General features: G+C 42.5%; 1 protein-coding gene and 1 long non-coding RNA gene across 2 annotated transcripts; one reads left to right on the top strand and one right to left on the bottom strand.

Moving 5' to 3' along the window:
* Positions 1–466: 466 nt before the first annotated feature.
* Positions 467–2,003, bottom strand: LOC107384893 (uncharacterized). Its single transcript, XR_001572913.3, has 2 exons — positions 1,899–2,003; positions 467–772 (listed from the first exon to the last, which is right to left on the bottom strand). It is a non-coding gene; the product is annotated as an uncharacterized lncRNA (long non-coding RNA).
* Positions 1,272–24,735, top strand: lrrc38b (leucine rich repeat containing 38b). The gene is made up of 2 exons (XM_015958404.3): positions 1,272–2,112; positions 24,262–24,735. Exons 1-2 carry the CDS (start codon positions 1,485–1,487, stop codon positions 24,507–24,509), a joined length of 876 nt encoding a protein of 291 aa, XP_015813890.1. The 5' UTR covers positions 1,272–1,484; the 3' UTR covers positions 24,510–24,735.
* Positions 24,736–25,009: the final 274 nt, after the last annotated feature.

The raw sequence follows: 25,009 nt of genomic DNA, 5'->3' as shown, positions 1-25,009 counted from the left end.
TATGCTTCGATCAAAGGTGTGTGTTTGTGAATATGTGTGAAAGTGTGCCCCTGAGATGTGGTATCTTAAAAATTGTAATGCATGACAGAAATTTCACACTGCTCTCATCTCCACGTCTAATTTTCCATCCACCTGCAACAGCCCGTTGATCTAATTGCATTTACCTGCAGGAGAAAATCCCATTTGGGAATTATCCTTCATCATTATAAATTGAAATTCATAGCAGCAGTATTCATCAATCATACCAGACATGGTAAAAAAAAAAGTACTAGAACAAACACCATTCACCACTGTTATTCATCTTGTTCATGTTTAAAAACAACATGTGATATTTTTCACGGCATTATGCAACACGTTTATAATAAAAATCAATACGCATCTTAGTAAGAATATTAATGTTATCGGTTATAATTTATTAATGTTATTGGTTATAATTTAAACAACATGGAATAAAATTCTCTAAAACTTCTTTAATTACTTTTTTATTTTGAGATTCAATCATCATTTCTTGTCACACTAGGAAGTGACATCATATGTTGACAGCGTTACATTAGGCACGCCCCCTCTGGAAATAAGAAGAGGGTATGAGATAAACCGTGGGAGACTCAGCAGCAGACGTTGGATTGGCATGGCTGTGTGCCCGCTCAGCACTGGAGCCTGCACCCACAACGCTCCCGCCTGGACGTTTGGATTCTCTCTCAAACAGCCTTAAGATGGTGCTGGACAGAGGAACGCTGAGCTCTGCTATGCTCTTACAGCATGTTGTTGTGCACTGGGAGATAGAGAGGGAAAATTAAGGGGGAGGTGGGGGCAACATCACCACACACATGAGCGATGCTCCGTGAGCTTCTCTCTATTTCATCCAACCGTCTGGCTTTTCTGCACAAAGACCTCGGACTAATGGACGAATGCAGCGATGCGACCCCCTGCTTGTCATGCTTGAATCACAGCTTCATATATCCTTTTTTGTCAGAGCCCTCTTTGTCTTTGTCTGTCACCGCCGTCAGACGAACTGTGGGGTAGTGTGGCGGACACAGCATTCTCCTCACCCCCCCTCTCCCTTGTCTGTGTCCCTGGCTTCTCTTCATCCCAGTGTCGTTTGTGTTTTTTTGCCTCTAAGCTTGGCTCCCCTCTGTGTTTGGCTCAGTTCTTTTTGCTGCTCACTGCCTGCCTTTCGTCGCTCATTTGAAACAGACTGCTATTCTATTTCAGCAGCTTGCTACATGATCTCTTCAAAAACAATTTTCGCCGCTGTTCAGCTGTCTCACAATATTTTAACGCTGTCAGGTATCCCTTTTCATAACGTCAGGATGCTTATTGAGGGGGACCGATCCTCTCCAGCCCCTTCACTCATCCCTTTCCCACCCTTGTCCTGATCTCTTGCCCTCTGACCCTCGCCTTCTTGTTGTCAAGCCCCACCCACCCTCTCCCTTTGTCCTTAACCTGAAACCTCTTCTCCTCTAACTTATTTGACCCTCTTGACCATGTTGCCATGTGTCTGCTGGCTTCAACCTATCCTCGTCTTGCTGTCCTCTGTCTTTTGGACCCGGGGGGAAAACTGCCCAGCAACCTGCCAGTGCCCAGATCCTCACACTGTGAACTGCAACGGTCGTGGGTTGACCCGTCTTCCTGAAGAGATCCCCTTGGATGTCCGCAGGCTTTTGCTAGCCGACAACTGGATACCCCACATCCCCTCGGATTTTCTGGTACTCTACAGTGACTTGGTTTACCTGGACCTCCGGAACAACTCCCTCTCCTACATAGAACCTGGGACCCTAAGCACCACTTCCAGGCTGGTTTTCCTTGATCTGGGTAGCAACAACCTGACTGAAATCCCCACGGGGACTTTTGGGGAGTCACGAAGCTTAATCAAACTACGATTGGGAAACAACCCATACCTGAGCATGGTGAGCGAGGACGCCTTCCTAGGCCTCACCTCTCTGCGAGAACTGGAACTGGAACGCAATGCACTGTCCAGCCTAAAAGTGGGGGCTCTGAGTCAGTTGCCCTCCTTGCGGGTGGTGAGATTAGAGGGCAACCCCTGGGTGTGCAATTGCAACTTTGCCAGCCTGTTTGAATGGCTAATAAAAAACATTCACAAGCTTCCAAACGGTAAGTTATCACCGTTCAGCGTTGTTTTCTGTTGCTGTGCATGACCCAGATAAAGCGTATCCGAGAACAGCGGTAACATGGTAAATCCACTGCCACAACACTTCTCTGGTCTATTTACGTTTTCCCTGTAGGAGAGGAAACCCCCTCCCCATCCCTCGTTCTAAATGTGTCTTTTTCTTCCTCCACCCCCACTGCTCGTGATGTGTGAGGAGCCGCGTATAACACGGGACAATCACACGTGTTTAAAAGTCACACATTTGCTCTCTTTGTGAATCAAATCAATTTGAAAACAAGTGATCAAAATCAGCCGTTTCCCCATATGTACACAGTAAACATGTTAATAACCCACTCAGACTTTCAGAGCTGATTTTGCAGAAAAACACTGAACTGATTAATTTTATCAAGACTTGCCCTTTAGCAAGCAACTCAGCAAAGCTGCAACCCTTGTAAGATTTAGAGTTTGATGCTTTATCTCGAGCACACGGACCTCTATGCTCACAGACACCACCCACCACTGTGCTGTAGCCAGAAGGATGAAGTTACACAACAGGATGGACATTTTGGTGGTTTTGCTAGGCAGTCTCGGAGTGTGCGTGCTGTTATGGGGCAACAGAAGAGACGACTGAAGTTATCATATTTATTTATTCATTTTGCCACTAGATTGTATTTAAACATATTTTCTTAATAATGTTAATTCTAATTCTTATGCTTTAGTGCTATTGAGGAAAGTAGCCTTTACAAAATGGCCTTCCACAAAATACGATCAGTTAAAAGTTCTACCTAAGGTAAAACACCAAAAATGTCCCTGCACAGATAACTGTGAGTTTTGTTGCACATGGGAGATGGGATGTGGATGCAAACAAGCAAAAATAAAGAGATGTGACAGTAGAGCCACACGACTTGGAGCACGTGCTGCTTTTAATCTTTTTGTTTTTACGTTGGCGTGTGGGTATGCAAGAAAATAGAGATGTGATGTTTGCACAGAGTTTGAGTTTAACTCTGAGTTGGTGTACTTGAAGCAAAAGAGGTCCTCGTGTTAAAACAACACCAGCTGCTTGTGTCATGTCGTCGTGTCAAACATCAAAACCTTTTACTCCTAGTTTCTTAGTTTTTGTTTGAGGTCACAAACACTTTCTAGTTTTAAGGTAAAATTAAAAATGCATTTAAATGTTGACACTATAGCTTGTTGCACCATTTTGGCGTTGCACACTGCTGACAGCCTAAAACCTCCCAACTCCTTATGCACATTTAGGCCACGATGTTCTTCACTATTGATTCTGCCCTTGCTTTCTTCTCACATCTGTTGTCCTCCAACAACAAAAAGTTGATAAACTGGCAGAAATAATCAATTCCCCAGACGTGGTGGGTGCAGATGCCATAATCGCAAGTTTGGAGCGCTGTCAACGTATAATTAATTGCATTAACAGCTCTGACAAGGAAAAGGGAGCTAAAGAGTGACCCAACAGCTTTTATTGCTGCAAACCAGCTCCCAACTCCACACACTCCCAACTGCATCTCCACCTTATTTATGGCTTCTGTTTGCACATCAGTGAGTGTTTGTTTTATGGCCGCACTGCCAACACCAAGCAGATTTGTAAGGAGCATTATGTAGCCTTAAATTTTTGTTTTGGCTAAAAGTTGTTAGTGCAAATAAACATTTGACCCAGGAAATACAAATAGCAGTAATATATATATATTACATGTTTGGAATTTCAATATTTTCAGAATGAATGTTAGTACATTTTTAGAGTACTAACGTTCATAGACAGAGGTTTATGCTAAGTTTTAAATCGTGTATTTATGAATGACCAAGGAAAGCCAAGTTTAAAATCTGAACGTCATGAGGAGGCAGACGTGAAATAGCTGAGAGGCTCACGGTGAGATGGATCTGCAAACATGCCTGGTTTACACAAGCAGGCATCATTCTGCCAGATCTAATTAACGTAATGAATAAGCTCAATTATGGAAAAATGCTTTGACCTGTTCTCTGGAATACTGTATTAAAGTGGAAATGCAATAACAGATGGACGTTCATTAGTGAATGAGCTTGACTTAATAAGCTTTCCACTCTGTATCAGTTAGCACCCATCATCAGCGAGGGTGTTTCTACTTCAAACCTCATTGCTGGATACATTAAATATGTAAATGTCTTTTTTTAGTAAAGTCTTTTTTAAACTCCTTTTGACTTTTCACCATCATGCATTGACTGCTAACAGTAACACCACCACTGCAAAAAGAAATCCTTTAAATTTGCTTCGATTATATGAGAGTGGCCTTTGCTAAAACCAAACTCTCCAGCGACATTCACAATGTTTCTGGCTACCACAACAAGTCTCATTGTTCCACATCCACACTGCATGAAACTGCCAAAACTGCACCGCAGAGTTCTCTCAGAGCTCTCATTTGGCTCCTCAAAGTGTTGAAAGTTGCTTCTGCAGCCAGTAAAATAAAGTTGTGACTGAAAAATGAACCGGTGTTTAACGTTAACAGCAGATAAGACTTCAGACAAACTGCAGAAAAAAGGTGGATTTGTGCTGCAAAGATACAAAGAAAGGAACAAAATGTATTCTGTAACTCGTTTGGAAAGAGATGTCGCCCACGAGAGCAACACAAGCATAAACGCGTTCATTGCACAAACTTTTAAAATGAGCAAACAGTATCTTCTTATTCATACCCTTAGCATAACAGGTCGACTGATATTGGTTTTTCTGTTGCCGATGGATATGTAGAGGTCATCATCGACCGACGGCCGATCCAGAGCCGATCGTTATGAATCTTGCAGTTGCTGTTTATTTCAGAATTTACTTAAAGTTTCATGATTTTGTACATTGGAAATTTTTTATTTATTTTAATTACATGTGTACAATTCAATGTTTATTGTCATTAGCTACATGAGTAGATTTTGCAACGGGAATAGTATATCTATGGGGGATGGGGATGAGGGGAAGGTTAAATTGCAAGAGGGTAAAGGTCAGAATTTGGTGAAATCTCCGTTTTTACCGTGTGCGTCAGAAAGCGACCGTGCGTCACCTTCTGACGCGTTGGGGCTCCCAACACGTCGGAAACAAACGCTTGGTCACCCTGCGTCAGTTTTCGCCGCTTCGGGTGTGAGAATGTGTTGATGTAGGTGATTTCAGGCTATTTATCAACGTGACATTCCAATGTAATACCTGAACTAGGGATGATCAATACTGGCTTTTTTACCAATATTTGATTTACCGATATCAACCGATGATGATGTTATTTCTCCCTCTCATAAAACCAGAAAAACTCATTTCTCTAGTTATGCGTTGTTAAATGTGAACCACTTGAATTGAAGTTTATAGGGAAAGCCATGTTTGTTTTGTCTCCAGCAGCAGCTGAATCTCATTCTCCCTCAGCATGATGCTAAGATGTGTGTATCCATTAGTAATATCATCTTTTCGTCATTTGTCACTACACAGTGCACATTTCGACTTCACAAACTGTGCCAATTCAACTAAAATATCTTAAAAAACATCAGATATGTCATATTTTGACATTTTGAGAAAAAGAGAAGCAGCTGAAGAGTTTGATGTATAATGTGTGTATGGTATTGTGTCAAAGACTGAAAATCAATAGCAAAATTTTATATTTAAGATTGGCCGATACTAATGGCAGACCGATGGTAACCCATCTGAATTTAGTACTCTGACTCTAGGGTTTTATTCTAGGGTACCTCTTAGCCAATAGCGATGGCAAATTTAAATGCAACTGCAGTGCAGAGTTTTTACCCGACAACGGCACACCAGACAGTTTTAGGCAGAAAATAAAAAGTTTAACTAAAATGCACTTTAAGTGCAAAACTATTGACTACACGTGTCTGCAGCACGATTAGACACGCAATTATACAGTTTATCAGAAAAAAGAGCTGATTTATGGGTGACTTGCTTTTTTTAAAGCTAAGCATCAAGCAGGGAGGCATTGGGTACCATTTTTAAAGTCTTTGGTATGACTGACTGTATTTGAACTCTGATCTTCCAGTCCCATGGCAGACACCCATATCACTAGGCCGCTGAGCTGGTAAGCAGTGAGTTCAAATCACAGCATTTAGCAGCGATTTCATAGATTAAAGCCAGGATTAAGATTAAATTAAGTACCAGAAACACGTGTTGTGATCGAGTGTTACAAGTGAGGATGTTGATGATGAGTTTTGTAAATTGTCTGTCTTTAATGTATTTCATCGGTTTGATGTTTATATTTTACTTTTTCACATCGTCTTGGCCAGGGCTCCCTTGAAGGAGATTTTAAATCTTAGCAGGAAAAAAGTCTCACGTGGTCATGTTTTCTAAAAGAGTTTTCAAACTGAAAAAAATATGTATTTTCCTCTCTGAAGCCTTAAAATTGGTTAAAAATCACTCATCAGAAATAGGCCCAAACACGTCATTTTATTTATCTGTGTTTGGCTGAACTCAGATATAGAAAACAATTTAAAAATAAACAGGACCTGGAACTAATCTGAAAACTAAACAAAACAAAGCTTTCCCATTATTTTAATAAGGCATTCCAATATATTCATGGCCTCCTACTGAATAATAGAGCAGCTGCAGAGCTTTCCACTCAATCCAATTTCCATTCCATTTTTTACTTCTTTATCTCCCTCATAATGTTGAGTTCCCATTGCATCACATTTTTCTGTTTATCCCTTTCATTGCTGCAGTTCAGAATGACAAATGGAGTGAAAAATAAATAAATAAAAAATACAAACATTCTGAAATATATAAATAAGCAAAAAAAAAAAGAGATTCATTGTGATGTGTCCAATTTGTGCAGCTTTGGAAATAAATGAAAGTATGGGTGGGTGATAGATGACTGTGACATTTAGGAATAAGATGACATGCTGCACGATCAGACGCTAAAGTGTGAGCAACTAGAATTTTTGGGGTTGACCTGTTAAAGGTTTCTTAGCCACCAATCAGAATCATACATTTTTCAGTGGAAGAATGAGTGTAAACATGATCCACTGCTGTCTCCAGAGCTTTTGGGTTAAGGATGAACAAAGGCCATCTATAATTCAGAGTGACACAGTTCTACAGCACATCGGCCAGGGTAATTGGAGCTACAGCTGCCTACAGGGCTGAGCAGGGGGCTGAGGCCCGTTGTGGCTTTGCTCCCAACACTAGTCATGACCTGAACAGCTTCTCTGCTAACCAGCAGTTCATGTGACAGCTGGGTCAGAGCCTGAGATTTCCTTCTCAGCCGATTGAGTTGCTCCGGTTATCACACAACCACATCATCGCTGAAAACAGGACGCCACTGACCAACCAAACGCCGAACACGCATCACACCATAAGGCTTCCATGTCTCCCGCTGCCTTCACCACCCATGGGTGTGTGATGAGAAAACTCTGTTCCCTTAACAAGGCGGAGAGCTTGTTTTATCTTGGCCTGATTTAATGTTTATTTAAAGTTGGGATGAGAGAGGGAGCTAGTGGTGGCAAGGGAGTGCTGAGTGGGAAAAGGAGGACGGGATTACAAAGAGGGATAGCATCAGCTGCTGCATGTACAGGAAAGCTGAGGGGGATGATCTCAAAAATAAAATGTAAAACATCAAAGGCATTATTTCACAGCAGCATGCAGCATCTGTCTTAAACCTGCAAGCTGCAGCACAGCACTCTAAACCGATATTTTCATCAGGAAGATGTAGGGCAGACAATAAACTACAAGTCACATGGTTTTACTTATGTTTGTTTTTTATTTAGTGCTAACTAACTAAACACAATGCTGTACTTTTATATCCATGTTTGCTTTTTCATGGGAAATTCCTTGAAGGGGGAAAGGTGACAGGGAAAATATGATGCCTGGTCCTCGGAGCTGCTGTGACCGTTGCCGGACGTTGTTCAGCACATCGTGACTGTTTCAGCAGTGAGTGACGTCACTGATCAGCATCAAAAGGCATCCATGGACAGAGTGGTACTTCACTGAAAACCTTTTTTTTTTATAATTTCTGATTATAATCGAGTTTGTCATGTGGGCTGAACAAGGAAGTAGTGGCCTACCCCTAATCAATCAATCAATCAATCAATCAAACTTTATTTCAGACAAGGGATATGTCCATAACAAGAATAAAAAAATAAAAAAAAATCCTGCAGTAGCTTCTGGTGGAAAACAGACAATGAAACCGTAAGATTTAAAAAGCCTGACAGATCTACGTCACACTGTTACTGAATGTTCATGGACTCAGCCATCTTGACTCACCACAGGGAAGGCTGTTGTTGGTTTAGCGTCAGTGGCGTGTCTAGATCTTTTAAAATGGGGTGGCCCAGGTGAGGCACAACTTTGTGCATGGGTGGCACCAATGGTTATGCTTTTTTGTTTTACCCTCAAGCCCTTTGTAGACAATGAAAAGCCTATTTAAAGGTAAATTAGTGTGGTGGCACCTGGGGTGGCCAATCAGGTTCCAAGGGTGGCATGTGCTACCCCAGGCCACTCCTTGGACACGCCCCTGTTTAGCGTCCAGTAAACAGCAGAGAACGTCTCGGCTTGTGGAAGCTAATTGTTAGCATTAGCAACTCCACCACACAGCAGAACTCATTCAGGCTTGTGTTGTTTGTAGAGATAAAACATCAGCATTAGAGAGCACACAGAGTTATTAGTAGAGTTGTTTTGCTGTTAGCCAATCAAAGGCGAGATATCCAAATATCAGGAAATAATTCTCCAAATCCTGCCGCATTCAGCTCAACACTGATCTGGCTCATGTCTAGTTCCTGAAACAGGCGCACCCCCCACCCCTCGAGTCTGACAAGGCCTTTATTCCAACTAGAGACCACTGCAATATTGTATTAAAACATGAGTAAACCCTAACTCTGACCCACTAAATAACATTAAGAGGTTTTATTATGTGAAGAAATGCCATCATTTATTTTATCCGGGGGACCGAGAGAGTGATTTCAAATGCAAATGCAGCATTCAATGACCAGAAGAATCACCTTGTTTTACAGCATTACGGCATTGGGGGGAGAGGGGTGGGATTCCTGCCATATAGACCCTTTTACTGTTTGTAAACAATATGACGTCAGCGAGAATGCGCGTGCAGCTTGGCAACAGAGAATGGCGTTGTGTCAGGCTTTATCAAGCTACGCTGCGGGGTTATCACCGGCAAATCTTGAATGTTATATTATTAAACTCACTTTAACGAATGGCAACAGACTCCCGGATCCCTGTGGCATTACGGAATGGGTGGAAGATGTAGGTGCGTGGCCAGATATCCAGTGGCCCGATATATATATATGTTTTTAGTGGAGAGGCCCAGTAAGTACACACGTGAGAAGCTACGGGCATACAAATCGTTAGATGCATACAACTATGTTGTCTGTGGCCACGTACAGAAAGTAAAATATCACGACATAGACTCTGAGTTTTGCGTCTTGAAGGCAGAAGTCCTTCCTAGCCAAAGACAAGGACACAAGACTGCTATGTACGAGGCTTGGGTCATAGTAAACAAACCAGAGAACTACGTCTTCACAGCCAACTGTACCTGCATGGCAGGGTGAGTATAGCATAGGTTTCTTTTTTTAGCGTGCTCAGAGTACAATCGTGTAAATTTTAGAGAAATACAGTTTATACTAATATGCAGTGGGAAAATACAGATGAATTAGAATGAAATGTTAATTTCATTTGCAAACCAGCAAACGCAACTTTATTTAATAGAACACACGTTAACCAGCTTTCTGGTGTAATCTTAGTACATAATTACCTTACCTGATATAAAATGGGCGCTACAAACTCGAGCATTTCGGATCGTGTTTTCAGTCCAGTTTTCATCAACCCTTTTGATGGCCTGCAGCCACAGACGCCTCCGATTTTGTTGAAATGGATGTGCTCCCTTCGGAATTCTGTAAAGTTTCAGTCCACTGCTTGAAGAGAAGCGATTCTGGCATCCATACACGCAACAACCCGACATTTTTATGTGCTCAGAACTTCAAAACAAAGGGTTTAAAACGCTGTTTTAGCATCGAGTGTGAATGAGGAAGCCTTCACTCTCGTTGCCAGGCTGCGCGCGTAACTTTTGATGACGTAGGTAGTAAAAGGGTCTATAGAGAGCCTGAGTCTACTTCCGCACCTCGGGTCCTGGAAGAACGAAAAAATGAATGCAAGCCAACGGGGCTAAAAGAGCTATTTTCTAACCCGCTTTGCCTTACGCCCCGGATCACACACATGTTGAAGTGCAGTTTAAATGAAAAGTAATGATGGGTGTTTTGACCACGCCTGTCACGTACTTAGAGATTTTTTATCTTGTAAAAGTTCATAATTAGCATGACTACAAACTAGAAATCGGCATGTCGCGCATGTGATGTCACCACAAAATCTCCTCTCCTTTAGCGTAGCTGCTACTTACCAAATGACCAGAGTTATGGTGGTTCTTTCCTCCTGTGGGACGTTTGCTGAACTTACAGCCATTTTCCCTCAGTTTTCTCCATGTCTGGTTTGATGCCGTCACTTTCGTGGAGGGCATTTGCAGTCCTGGACTTATTTTCACACAAAACCTAAAATAGCGTTTACCTCTGTTTGAAAATAAGCGCGTTCTTGGTATCAAAATGCGTTTTTAAAATTCACGGACATCATACGTGAAACCCGGGGACCTGTGGTCTGGAAGTAGGTGGACGTGACTTAGGCTCCCTATTTTCTGCCATTGGGAGTTTAGAAACTGAGATTTTCTTTTCTTGCTGTTCTGCTTCACTAGCAAATTTTCCAATTTCACAAATGGTGGTTAATGGGCTCTGTTTGCCAATATAATTTCCTGATCAGTTACAACCAATCAGCATGAGTTAATCACAAGACCCTCCCAGTGACTGTACCAGGCCACTTCTGTGTCCATGCCCCACTTCAGGTACTTGTGCCCCTTTCACTCTAGCATTGGCTCCACACCGCCTGAATAGTCCTAGTCAGCCCCAGCCCAGTTGATTGCACACATCTTTGCTTAGGAATGCAGTCAGAGAAGTTCTCAGCTCCTAGGTAATCAGCATGGTAATGCCGCAAGCCCAGGTGGGCTGATTCTTCCCACCAATCGGAGGCTTCCCCTAATGGAAGGCATGGATTTGAGCCAGCTTATTGGTCAGCAGTGGATGTGTTGGCCCTGGTGAGCCTGAACCAGACCACCTCAGGAAGAGGGCTGAAAAACAGTCTGGTTGCACCCTGAAAAAAGGCAAGCTATGCTAATGTAGAAACTCTCTATGCTATCCAGACCATGCGGAGCCGATGCTAGTGGGAAAGGGGCATTGGTTGGTCCCTGAAACGGCTTGGAAAATGATCCTTTTAGGCAGGCCCGTTGAAATGGAAACAGGTGCATGTCACGAAGGTTCGGTAAAAGTACCCGGAAGTTCCCGTAGTAGAAAAAGGCAATGTGTTGAAGTAATTGTGAATATGCACAACAATGCTCATCATGTTGTAAAATAATTTCACGTTTTTCTCTCTACTCCCATCTAACCCATCATCTTGTCCTTATTTTGTTTTCATCTGCACTCCTATCAGAAATCTAGTGCTTGCTTCTATTGGTTATTGACTTGAGTTTAACAGCCATCCTGTTTAATAAAGTCTGGCACGGACAACTGATTGAACCAACATTCAAGTTGGAATATTTAACTCCAAGTGTCCGGACACTGGACATGAATGCATCCTGCGACACAAGCATGCAAATGCACTACGATGTTGCTGAGATCAGCCTGGCCCGACAGAAGTGTTAAGAGGGGGACGTGAAACAAGCCTCCAATATCAGACCGCCACGGCGAGGTAAATCAATCACGACTGAGACAGGAGATAGTCAATCCAGTAATCCTGAATGTAATCCATCATCTGTCCGTGCCAGGACTGAAACATCTCTGTGTGGGCCGACATGCCTGAGTGTGAAGGTGTGATTTGTGTTGGATTAGTGGCCACTGCAGGAAGGTTTCAGGTCATTTATGAACTGGGAAAACTGCAGATGATCAGCACTCCTGATTTAAAGACTAAAAGATTAAACGTGAGTTTTTTTAATTAACTTAAGATAATAATTAATAAAATTTTCAGGGGTGAACAATTCTAAAAAAGTTTTTTTAAATGCTCACTTAACCATACACAGATTTCATTTGACTTTCTACTGACTTAATCCTGCTTTTTATTTTATTTGTTTGTGTTTCTGCATCAAGTCAAACACAGATAAACAAACTGTAATGAAATCCCCGTTTCCTAAACCCACATTGGTCTGGTTTTGATCTGATTATCTGTCCATCCTAAGCTTATATTATCTGTTTGGAGGCATATTAAATTTATGTATCAAGATACATTTTTGTTATATGGCTTCGCTAAAACCGCACTATGTGCATTGATAAAGGTGGAGCTTGAATAAAAATTAAAAATAAAAAAAACCTAGCAAGATTAACCAAATCAGACCTCGGATCCATCGATTTTAAAGAAACTTTAAGAAATTTTATAAAACTGAATGTCCAAATATCGCAAAGGGGGAAAACAAAGGATGTTGCAGCCATCAAATGGAGCCCCTTAATATTACAGTGAGAGGATCTGACTGTGGTTTCTGTTTAGTATTATCTTGTGTACCCAGATGTGCTTTCTTGGCATCAACAGTACAAAAACTTTAGCATTTGCCTTGCAGCCGTGACCCTGCTGGTTTCAAACAGTTTTGGAACAAGTATGGAGCAATAAATCAAATCAAGATGAAGTCTTACGTGCATGACGTATAAGATCGCCAAGTTAAAGTTTTTGTGCTTCATGTTTTTGTGAAAAGTTTTCTCTGCTTAAAATTTCTCTTATAAAAAGATGCTGACCAGAGAACTCATCCAGCTTCCGATTCAACTTGTTTTCTCAGGAAAACTTTCATCATCGGAACACTGAGCTCCAAGCAGTCTCATATAAATGATGAATCAACTTTGACAGACAAGCGATGAGTTGACTTTGTGTTGATATATTTTTGTCAAGCATAGGCTTTATCATTGTTTGTGTTTAAAGGTGTGGAACACTGATAAAACCATTTTTAATAATTATTTCTGATTATAGACAGTCATTTTGAGTTCAACATGCAGGATGAACATGAAATAGTCTCCTACACCTTTCTCCTGCAGTAGCTTCTGATAGAAAACAGACGGTGAAACTCTAAGATTAGAAAAGCCTGACAGATCTACGTCACACTGTCACTAACATTCATGGACTCACCCATCTGGACTCATGACGGGGGAAGCTGTTGTTGTTTTAGTCCAGTGTAGCGGAATATAGTTGGTATATTCTTACACTTTATTAAGGTACAGAGACTAATCTTACCTTAGAATCAGAAGAGGTTGTTTTTACCACAGGGAATTTTATTCAAACACTTTGTATTGACTTAGAGACAAGAAAAGAGAAATATGGGACGTTTAAGAATATTTATTTTATAATTATTCGAAACAATCACCAGGACTAACTCTCTAATGATGGATGCAGATGGATGTGATGCTGAAGTGTTGGTGTGTGTGTGTCAGTTCAGAATCTCCATCTGATGCAGGCGAGTCTGAGTGTAAGATGTTGTTTTGACTAACCACGAGGGACTTCAGGAGGAAGAGACATGAAACGCCATCTATGCCATGTCTACGTACAATTTCGGAGACCCCCCTGTAAGATCCGGATGCCAGGTCCTTGGACCCTCCTTTGGTGCTGGAACTGGTGAAACAGCGTCACAGCACGACAAACCAGTCTAAGGAACGTCTCCCGGTACAACGGCAGGTTTCAGTGTCACGTAGAGAGTTCAGCTTTTATTCTGAAGGACCCGTCGTCTTGTTGGTAAAACGACAGGATTTTCCAGCTTGACAGTTCTCAGCTTAAAAGTAGAAAATACAGCTGGCCAGTCTGTACTTCTCTTAGCGATGATGGATTTGAGAGCTGGTCGAGTACTTGGTTGGAACTTCGGTGGAACCAAGTTGAACTACGTTGAAACTTGCGGTGGAACAGAACTAAAATGGCGTTGTTCTGCTTTATTAAGCTTAGTTGTTTATGAATCTTAACCAATCGGAGTGGACAGATTAACTAAACACCACAGACTCTGCCCCGCAACAGAAAGGAAGTTCTGATTGGATGAGTGAACAATGTGTCATGTGTTTATCTTATGTGGATCAGGGTGTCTAGATCAGTTAGTCCTGTTATTCATTAAAACACATAAATCATAACATTGTGATTTCACAGATCAGTCACCTGATTATTATTGACCAACAGTTGTTTTGATTAGCTTTATTAAAGATAAGCGTTCTTCATCCTTCTTCTGTCTTCTTTGCTAGAATGTAAACACCAGAAGCAAGCACACGACCGTGGCAATTTATGCACACTGTCACTGTGTCAAAGGGCAGCTGTTAAGGGCAGAAATGGCATATTCATAACGCTACACCAGGAAACAGCAGAGAATATCTTGGCAAGCAGAAGTTAACCCTAACCCTTAGCACTAGCAACTTCACCACACAGCAGAACTCCTTCAGGCTTGTGTTATTTGTAGAAATGGTAAATGTTCTGTATGTGTATAGCACCTTCTTTGGGTTCTACAACCCCCCAAGGTGCTTCACAACACAATCAGTTATTCACCCATTCAAACACTGGTGGTGATGAGCTACAATGTAGCCACAGCTGCCCTGGGGCGCACTGACAGAGGGTGGGCTTTGTACCGATCTGTCATGGTGAAGAGAGAGCTGAGCCGAAAGGCAAAGCCCTTGATTTACCGGTCGATCTACGTTCCTACCCTCACCTATGGTCACGAGCTTTGAGTAGTGACCGAAAGAACGAGATCACGGATACAAGCTGCCGAAATGAGTTTTCTCTGCTGGGCAGCTGGGCTCTCCCTTAGAGATGGGGTGAGAAGCTCGGTCATCTGGGAGGGGCTCGGAGTAGACCCGCTGCTCCTCCACATCAAGATGAGCTAGTTGAGGTGGCTTGGGCATCTGGTCAGGATGCCTCCTGAATGCCTCCCTGCAGGTGCGCAGATAGGGTGGGGGACGGGGGGGATCTGTCCCCCCCAGATTCAGATCGACCCAGATCCGTCCCCCGCACTAAGGCCAGAAAGAAAACAAAATCGGAGGTTAAGCGCTTGAAGCTCCTTTTTCCAATTACATTGAACACAGCATGACGTAGACAAACACCGACTCCAGAGGCACCAAAGTGCTTGCTGCTAGGATGCAGGATGAAATGAAAAAGACAAGCAACGATAACTGCGTATTTAAAAAAGACCAACAGTGTAAGTAGGCGGGACCGATCTGTTTGTTTATGCATGTTGGTTCTGGTTACATTGTTGTCAGTGTTGGGACTTACTCGTTAAAAGCGCCAAAGCCTCATTGCTGACTTTAACAAGTCTCATCTACAAATATGATCCCTCATGAAGTTACTACTTTACACCAGAAGATGGTGGAGATGTGGAACCTTCAGGCTGAGCAAAGTTTGGGAGTTTTTAGAGCTTGAAAAATGCCGTCGTGAGGCTCCCAGTCGGAGAGAGGAGGAGATGCGTGCAGCATGAAGAACGCAAATATTAGATAAAACGTATAATTGCCGGCAGGTCTGGTCTTTGTTGACTGATCACTTTGTCTGGTAAAGACTGACTCTGATTATGAAGTAGAATATTGACTCTAATGAAGAAATTCACTCATCCAGCTGGGAAGATTGACGCTGCTGCAGCATCAAACAGCTGGTGCTGCACTAGAGGTGTGTGGAGCTTACAAGCTCCAAACGTTAGGTTTGATGTTGGTTTAACCTTCTCTGGGATGTGATGGATGTAGAAATGATGGTAAAACACCGCTAATGTGACAGACGTAGCGACAAGGTAAAAAAAAAAAGCCGTAAAAAAGAGGCAGATACCGATGCGTTCTACATGGAAGTCAAGTGTGCCACATAATCATAAAAAAGTAAAATATAAAATTTAAAAAGAGATTTATATATTTATATGTAAATTAAAACTTTGCAATCATAATGAAAATTTCTAATTAACGTAAAAATACGAAGGAACATCTGTTGGTCAGGCTGAAAAGTTTGGGAACTACTGCTCTAAGTGATAAGTGAATATCGTTTTTTATTATATTTTATGTGCAGTTTTTTAGGGCTTTTATGTTTTCTGTAAAGATTGGTATGCTGAAAATCATTTAATGTTTTGCATAAAGCATGAGGTTTTGTTAGTAATTAATAGAGAGAATAACAAATTACTGATTTGGATAGTGTTGATCAGGCAGAGCTTTGGTGCCAGCGTTCCATTGCACAATGGCTTCAAACACGTATATAATAGTAAACCATTGGATGAAATTACACAAACTGACTGAGCTCTAGTTAAGGCTCTTGCAATAGTTTGTGTATGTGTACATGCATGCGTGTGCATGTGTGTGTGTGTGTGTGTGTGTGTGTGTTTGGGGGAGGGTACATTGGAACATTACCCACCCCCACCCCCCACCCCCCCCAGTTTGAAAATCCTTTCTGCGCCCTTGCCTCCCTGGTGAAGTTCTCTGGACATGTTCAACCGGGAGAAGACCTAAAGGAAGACCCAGGGCTTATTGGAGGGACCAAGTCTCATGGCTGACCAGGGAACGTCTCAGGATTCCCCCCAGAAGAGCTGGCCCACATGGCTGGGGAAAGGGAAGTCTGGGCCTCCCTGCTTAGGCTGCTGCCCCCGCGACCCGACCCCAGATAAGCAGCCTAAAAATGGATGCATGAATGGATGGACAACGAGAAAAGTTTCTGTTACCTCGCACTGACTGTAATACACTTCTGTAATGAATAAAGGGGTGGATTTTTATTTTGACAAAACAAAAACTTACTGTGTATTCTAACTGCAATTAGTTCTGTGTCTCTGTGTTAAATAGACTGAACTGAATCCAAATCCAGCTTAATCGCAAATAATGAACGTGTGAGCACATTCCTGCAAGGTCAGAAGGCTTGATTAGATGAAGAAAGCATGGCAGTCTAGATATTTTTGTTGACATAAAAATGAAACAGTCAACCTTTTAAGTTTTAGTGCAGCTGCAATTTTCTATAGAGAATATAATTTTTGTTAGTGTGTGTACTAACCTTACCTGCTACGTCTGCCCCAGCAGCCCAGCTGACTGCATGTCAGCCTTGTTTTGGTTTTGCTGAGACGGAGAGAGAAATATGAGCTGTTTCAGCATTTGGTTTCGCTTTCCATGTTGGCCTCAACTGTTCTTGATCAAGGTTCTGTGGCTCTAGTGTGACAGCCAGTGATTTAGGTTGTTTAAACCTCAAAGTACTAGATGGAAGAAGGTCACCCTGAGTTAAAGTGTTTCACACACAAACCCAAACTGCAGCCAGCTATGCAAAGAACTTTTTTCTCATTCTTTTTAAAGCTCTTCTGTGTTGCAGGACAGGACAGTTTAGCAGCAAAATTTACGAAATCTAATAAGCTAACTGCCCTTTAACTAGACAACTAGACAACAGGCATAGCGTGTTTCTGTTTCCAGCAGAAGCGTTCCAGTGAAAATCTCCAAGGGGAGAGGTGAATGTTCTGTGTTTGCGTTCAGAACCTAGCTTGTTCTGTAAATCCACTAAATCAGCTTTAAATGCATCTGCACAGATGTTACTAAAAGTTTTCACCACCCTCACTTCACATACAGTCCTTTCTGGATCCAGCCCCTATAGCCAGTGACTTGATGCAATTTGCTGGGTTCCTTATATAGGACACATTATTTCTGATTGGCTTTATGAACTGACCTGAATTGGGATGTTTACTATGTGAAGTGCCTTGAGACGACTCTTGTCGTAATTTGGTGCTATATAAATAAAATCTTTAAGAAGGGTGACCTGAGGGTGTGTTCCAACTATAGGGGGGATCACACTCCTCAGCCTCCCTGGAAAGGTCTACGCCAAGGTACTGGAGAGGAGGGTCCGATCGATAGTTGAATCTCAGATAGAGGAGGAGCAATGTGGTTTTCGTCCTGGCCGTGGAACTGTGGACCAGCTCTATACCCTTGCAAGGGTGATGGAGGGGGCATGGGAGTTTGCCCAACCAATCCACATGTGTTTTGTGGATTTGGAGAAGGCTTATGACCGTGTCCCCAGGGGCACCCTGTGGGGGACACTCCAGGAGTATGGGGTGGGTGGCTTTCTGTTAAGGGCCATTCAGTCCCTTTACCAGAGGAGCGTGAGTTTGGTCCGCATAGCCGGTAGTAAGTCGGACCTGTTCCCAGTGAGGGTTGGACTCCGCCAGGGCTGCCCTTTGTCACCGGTTCTGTTCATCACTTTTATGGACAGAATTTCTAGACGCAGCCGTGGTGTGGAGTGTGTCGAGTTTGGTGGCAGGAGAATCTCGTCTCTGCTTTTTGCGGATGATGTGGTCCTCCTAGCTTCATCCAGCTCTGACCTTCAGCTCTTGCTGGGTAGGTTCGCGGCCGAATGTGAAGCGGCTGGGATGAGGATCAGCACCTCCAAATCTGAGACCATGGTTCTCGACCGGAAAAGGGTGGCTTGCCACCTCCGGGTCGGGGGAGAGGTCCTACCTCAAGTGGAGGAGTTTAAGTATCTCGGGGTCTTGTTCACGAGTGAGGGTAGGAGGGATCGGGAGATCGACAGGCGGATTGGTTCGGCGTCTGCAGTGATGCGGACGCTGAGCCGATCTGTCGTGGGGAAGAGGGAGCTGAGCCAGAAAGCCAGGCTCTCGATTTACCGGTCGATCTACGTCCCAATCCTCACCTATGGTCATGAGCTTTGGGTAATGACCGAAAGAATGAGATCGCGGATACAAGCGGCCGAAATGAGTTTCCTCCGTAGGGTGGCCGGGCTCAGCCTTAGAGATAGGGTGAGGAGCTCGGACATTCGGGAGGGACTTGGAGTAGAACCGCTGCTCCTCCGGATCGAAAGGAGCCAGTTGAGGTGGTTTGGGCATCTGGTCAGGATGCCTCCTGGACGCCTCCCCGGGGAGGTGTTTCGGGCATGTCCTGCCGGCAGAAGGCCCCCGGGTCGACCCAGGACACGTTGGAGAGGTTACATCTCCAATCTGGTCCGGGAACGCCTTGGGGTCCTGCCGGAGGAGCTGGTGGACAAGGCCGGGGAGAGGACGGCCTGGAGCTCCCTAGTTGGGATGCTGCCCCCGCGACCCGGACCCGGATAAGCGGAGGAAGACGAGACGAGACGAGACGAGATAAATAAAATTGAATTGAACTGAATATAGCGAAGGAGGGGACAACTGCAGTTTTTATCACGTTTGCATTGGTTTCACTGCCAGCAGGCTGAGTTTGCCTCTTGGTTAAAAATGAGCCTGAGCCCAAAACTGAAACTGGCTTGATAGTGTTAAGCAGCTCATTCACTAGTTATCTGTTGGGAGAGGAACCAAGCTTTCAATTTCCTGCCTATCTAAAATGAGACTCCATTCACTAACGTCTAGAGATCCTCTTAATGGACAGCCTGTAATTACGAGAAACTGTCATTATAGTTTTTGCTTCTGAAGGTCACGTTTTAGCCAAATATCGCTGCTGTCGGCAAATCCCTCATCTACCAGGGGTCGGTCAGGGGTTGGGTCAGCTCTTCCGGGGTAATCCTAAGGCGTTCCCTGGCCAGGGACATAGTCCCTTCAGAGTGTCCTGGGTTTCCCTTTAGGCCTCCTCCCGGTTGGATGTGCCCGGTAAACCTCACCACAGAGGTATCCAGGAGGCATCCTGACCACCCGAGCCGCTTCAACTGGCTCCTCTCGGTGAATGAATCTTTATTGTTTTAAATCATCAGGATTACTGTAAACAGTAAGCAAATAATTTTATCTGGTCAATTGAAACCCGTGATCTACTGGGGTGTTTTGTGGTTCGTCATGCTTGCTTTGACAGCTTTCAGAGCTGGCTGTATCCTCTAATCACCATATTGTTAAGTACTTTGTGTCAATCATATCATTGTAACCAGAGTTCTGACAGCATGTCACATGTGAACTTATTCATACACAGAGACTGTTTCCAGTAAAGTTATGTAGAAAACAGATGCTGATGAGTTTACGTGTTTCAGTGCAGGTGAACTAACACTGACTTCTGTAAATTTGTGTTCTCCATTGTTGTATCTGCTTTGCAACGGTCTCAAGTAACAAAGTACAAATACTTTGTGAGCTTACTTAAGTAGCCATTTTGGGTATCTGTACTTCATTGAAATATCTCTTAGCCAACTTTTTACTGGAACTTCTTACATTTTCACACATTTATATAAGGTCAACCTTAAATTTTAAAAACAGCTTCCTGGTTACTCATAATTAATTTTGGCATGTCATTGTTAAAAAAAATCACACACTAAAATAAAAAACAGCATCATTTCATAATATGGAGAAATAGAAACCAAGTCAACTTTATTTATATAGCACATTTACAACAGCCACTGCTGTCCAAAGTGCTTCACAAAGTTAAGTACACTTCATCGTAGTGGAAAGCTGGTTCAATGACAAATAAAACTGTCCTTCATAGGGCTTGTGTCAGGCATGGAATCTGACCCCCCTCACACGCTCTGGTGCCACACCTCCGTTTTCTCACGCGGCACGAGTCGTCCAGCCCCACCCTCACCCCGACCGCCACTCGCATGCATGGAAAACTCCAAAAGTTGGCAGGCCTGTAATAAATTGTAGAAGTCAAGAATTACAACCGAAAACTGAAAAGCTCGATATTCTGGTCACATGGTCTCAGAGAAACAACGTTTGGAGTAGTGATGTTATTTTCATGTATTTGTTTTACGTATTTCTTATGCTTGTCTAAAGTAACTTACAAATTAGGACGTAACAATGCAATCGTTCATTCGTTCATTCATTCATTGGTTATATACAGTAGCCCTTTAAAACAGTCAACTAGACAGCCAAAGTGCTTAACAGATTACATAAAAACAAAATTCTAAAGAAAACATTAAGAAAATTAAGAACACACAAATCAGACAAGAAGGCCAGAAAACTGATAATGAAAGTCCCCGTTACCATGCATTAGAAGCTTTCCTGAATAAAACGGTTTCACGTTTAGAACGGACGTATTTCCAACTAATTCTGTATCGACCAAATATCAATCAAGCATTCACACTGGCTGTGGTCCAGTGAGGGTCTGTATCCGGAGTGCTGGAAAGCTTCGGCATTGGGACTTTTTTTCTGAAAGCTGCATGGAGATAGTCGTGAAGGTATAGAAATGACATGAGCCAGACAGGGAGTGAGATGTGCATCTGGTATATTTCAAAATAAAATAAAATAAATCCGGTGTTGCATTTTTTTCTGGCTTTTGTTTTAATAATAATTACAGTGATATCAGTTTACAGTGCATGATAGCACTTGTTATTTTTTTCAGATACATCCATAAACTTATTTCATATCTCATTTGGTGCTCCTGTAGTAGATTCCAAGAGACATTCAGCCCACAAACCACAGTCAGTGTGAGTGGCAGACTGTCCAGAAGCACTATAAAACCGGACTGCATCTGTTCTGCACTCTGTGTGAACGGAATGTGCAGAAGAGTAGAGGAAGGTAGGGCAGGGTAGGTGCCAGGGCAGGAGATGCCCTCAGAAGAACTGCATCTTCAACAGTTTCTTTCTTTCAGGACCAGCATGACCGAGTGGTGACATAAGCCTTTGCAAGTGGATTTCCAGTCAGCACAGGCTAACATTATGAACTATTATGTTATGAAAACATAATGTTTCTACGATCAGTGTTATTTGCTTTGAGTCACTTGTTCAACTATGAGGTGAAAGCAAAGCCGCACATTAGTAAACAAAGCCCTTCCTCCAACATATGACTTATTTTTTGCGTTATTTCTGTGTTCTACTCAGCTATGACCCGTTTCTTTTTGAGAATGAAACACAAACACTTTGGACCTGTTATCGAATCGAAGAAGTTTTTGTTGTGTAAACAACTGGGTTTGTAATTTGTGGTTATTTGTTAACACAAATCGTCTAGATCATGTGCATTTTGACAGATCAGTGACTCATCATCATGAGTCATGGCTACCCTGCTGTCCTGCTGTCAGTTTATTTGGGTCATTTTGTTTCATGCCGTGGGACTTTGATTAGACCTGGAGTCCCTGATATACAGAAACTGATATTATGCGCTGCTCTGTTTTTCCACCTAGATCCTTTCTGTAGGCTCCTAACACTGAGGTAACCTCATGAGTTTGCGTTTCTGTCATTCAAGGCAGGTGACAGCTCATGTTCTCTACTGATTGTGTGCTCATTGAGATGAGAGAGTGAATTTTGTAGTAGGGGAATAAATGTCACCAACTTTTATTGAGCTCTTAGAGCCTAATTAATAATTTAACAGGTCAATCACCGGACCATGAAAACCAATTCCAAGCATCAAATAATTCCACCGTTTCATGTTGTTACCTAAAATATTTAATGTTTAATGTTTATATCCATAATTCGGCTTTAGATTAAACATGCACAAAACACAACTATGATTTAGACTTTGATGTTTTGTTTATATTATTGACTTTTTTTTAAAAGTTTTTTTGCATTAAATGTTTATTTTAATATTTTTCTCTGCAGTTGTGGTTGAATGTTGAATGAAAGTCACTGCAGACTTTTCCTCATAACGCAGAATGATTTGAATAAAGCTGACTGCTGCACACAGACCGATATACTGACCAATGTGTCCATTAGAAAGCACAGCATCAGTTGAAAAAGCCCCGTACATAATAAAGATTCATATCTACTCAGTATCTGGTGTTTATCAAAAATAAATGTCACGTGCTTGCTGCACTGTGTTTTGTGTTGGAGCTAGTACAGGTTTGTGGTACAATCTGCTCCTGCTTATTAGACCCTAATTAGCCAACACATTCTCACACCCAAAGCGTCGAAAAATGACGAGTGTGACCAAGCCTCAAAATATGACGATTGGGGTGCCCCAGCGCGATGCGAGAGGACGCACTGCCCTAGAGCGTCGGTATCCGATGCCCGCCGTGAGACGGATATTTGACCGGCTTGTGAACTACTTAACCTTCCCCTTACCCCCATTCTAACCTTAACCAGCTTAATTGGATGTTACGGAGTTAAGGTTAGGATGGGGATGAGGGGAAGGTTAAATCGCTAGAGGTTCGAGAATAATGTCCGTGTCACCACGGGCGTCAAATACGGACGCCTGTGGTGACACGTGTCCCTGCGCGTCCTCTCCCGACGCTCCGGGACACCCCTGATCGTCATATTTTGAGGCTTGGTCACACGTGTCATTTTTCGATGCTTTGGGTGTGAGAATGTGTTGAATTAGCAATTTGCTTAAAGGTCAAAATTCAGAAAAATAAAAATAAAAATCTCAGTCTGGAACTCTTTCTGGTTCTAGTGGGTCTGTGACTTATGCAGGTGAAACTTGAAGAATTAGAATATAGCGCAAAAGTAAATTTATTCATTAGTTCGACTTAAACTGAGAGACCATCCAAAATCTCAGTAAAGTGTGTGTGAATGGGTGAACTGATTGTGTTGTAAAGCGCCTTGGGAGAGTTGAGGGCTCTAGAAGGCGCTTTATCAAATACGAGCCATTTACCAATGAGTATCTAATATATTAGTTTTACTTGTTAGTCTGAATAACTGAAATAAATGAACCCTTGCACCATATTCTACCTTTTGTGTTCCACCGATATATTGGGAAAAAAATTTGATCACGTCAAGCAAAAATCATAAGGAGAACAAAGCAAGTGCAGAAAAAAATGTCCACAAATTGTAACTGTAACATTTGTATAAGTGTAAAAGAAACAGCAACGATGAGCGTGCAGTGATTTGTCATTCGTTCCCCCTTGAGATTAGTTTGGTTGAGGCTGCAGAGCTACTCTCTACATCTTTATTTTACACAGTATTTTATACAACTACACACCACTCTCTTCCTCTGTAAGAAAACAGTCCACAGGGTGGATGCACCGCATAAACAGCACAACTTCACTCATAAAGTCAGAGACTCTTAATTAACCTCAGTTATTAAATCAGCTCCCAGTTATCTCAAAAGTGTCTTCTGCTGCAGAACTAAGATACTTTATAACCTTTAAGTAAATGATGCATATTCTAAAAAATAAACTCTGTGCATTTGAAATGTTTCCCATTACAAATCTTAGTCTTAGATTCAGAATGAAGGAAATAATTCAATGAAGACATGTTCGTAAAGTTGATCTTTCATATGGTTTAAAAGCAGATTTACATAACATATATTTTAAATTGAATAAATGACAAATGAGCTCATGTCTGTCTTTATCTAAACCTGTTTTGCGTTTTGCTCTAGGCGTGGAAGGCATGGAGTGCTCCCTGCCGATGGACGGCAGACGGGTTTCTCTGACCCAGCTCACAAAGGACAGCTTTCGTGAGTGCCAGGCCACCCTGACTCTAACAGACCTGCTCATTATTATTTTCTCCGGCATCTCTGTGTCCGTGGTGGCCATCATGACCAGCTTCTTTTTGGCATCAACTGTCCATTGCTTCCAGCGCTGGAGTAAGGGTACCAAAGGGGACGAGGAGGACAGTGAGGAGTGAAAAAGACAAACATCTTGTTCTGAGGACATGTGTTGCTCTAACACTTTGAGAATACTGAAGACAGGTTGGGCCTCGTGCCGTTTCCTGCCTAGTGACGACTCCGAACCATTGGAATGGGGAAGTGGTTCTGATGCTGTCTAAAAATGTGAACATGTGAAATGTACCAACGAGAGACATTCCCACCGAATGAAAACCAATCAGAGTTGTGTAAGTGTGCCGCTCCATTAGCATTGGCATTAGCGTATTATCCAGATCTTAAGTTATCGGTGGATGTCGCTTACACCCACTGGGTCATGGTTCATTGTCAAATGACCCACATAAATATACTGGGGCCAAAGCATTTATAACAAAGGATAAACCAATTACTTGTAGGAGTTGTTTCTGCTGTCAATCTAGTATTAAAAAAACACTCATCTGAACTAATATGAACATAGTGGACATTCTGCACCAGAACCCAACATTCTGTAAAGTAACACCAGAGTTGGTTTAAACACTTTCAT

This window comes from Nothobranchius furzeri, chromosome 3 (genome assembly GCF_043380555.1).
Source record: "Nothobranchius furzeri strain GRZ-AD chromosome 3, NfurGRZ-RIMD1, whole genome shotgun sequence".
Classification (NCBI taxonomy): Eukaryota; Metazoa; Chordata; class Actinopteri; order Cyprinodontiformes; family Nothobranchiidae; genus Nothobranchius; species Nothobranchius furzeri.
Note: the sequence above shows the minus strand (reverse complement) of the source record. Positions and strands in the feature narration are given on the sequence as shown.

Bases quoted from the DNA above. Each gene is read 5' to 3' on its own strand.
- lrrc38b (XM_015958404.3), top strand. From the start codon at position 1,485: ATGTTGCCATGTGTCTGCTGGCTTCAACCTATCCTCGTCTTGCTGTCC. The intron at 2,113-24,261 runs GTAAGTTATCAC...GTTTTGCTCTAG, and splicing joins CATTCACAAGCTTCCAAACG to GCGTGGAAGGCATGGAGTGC.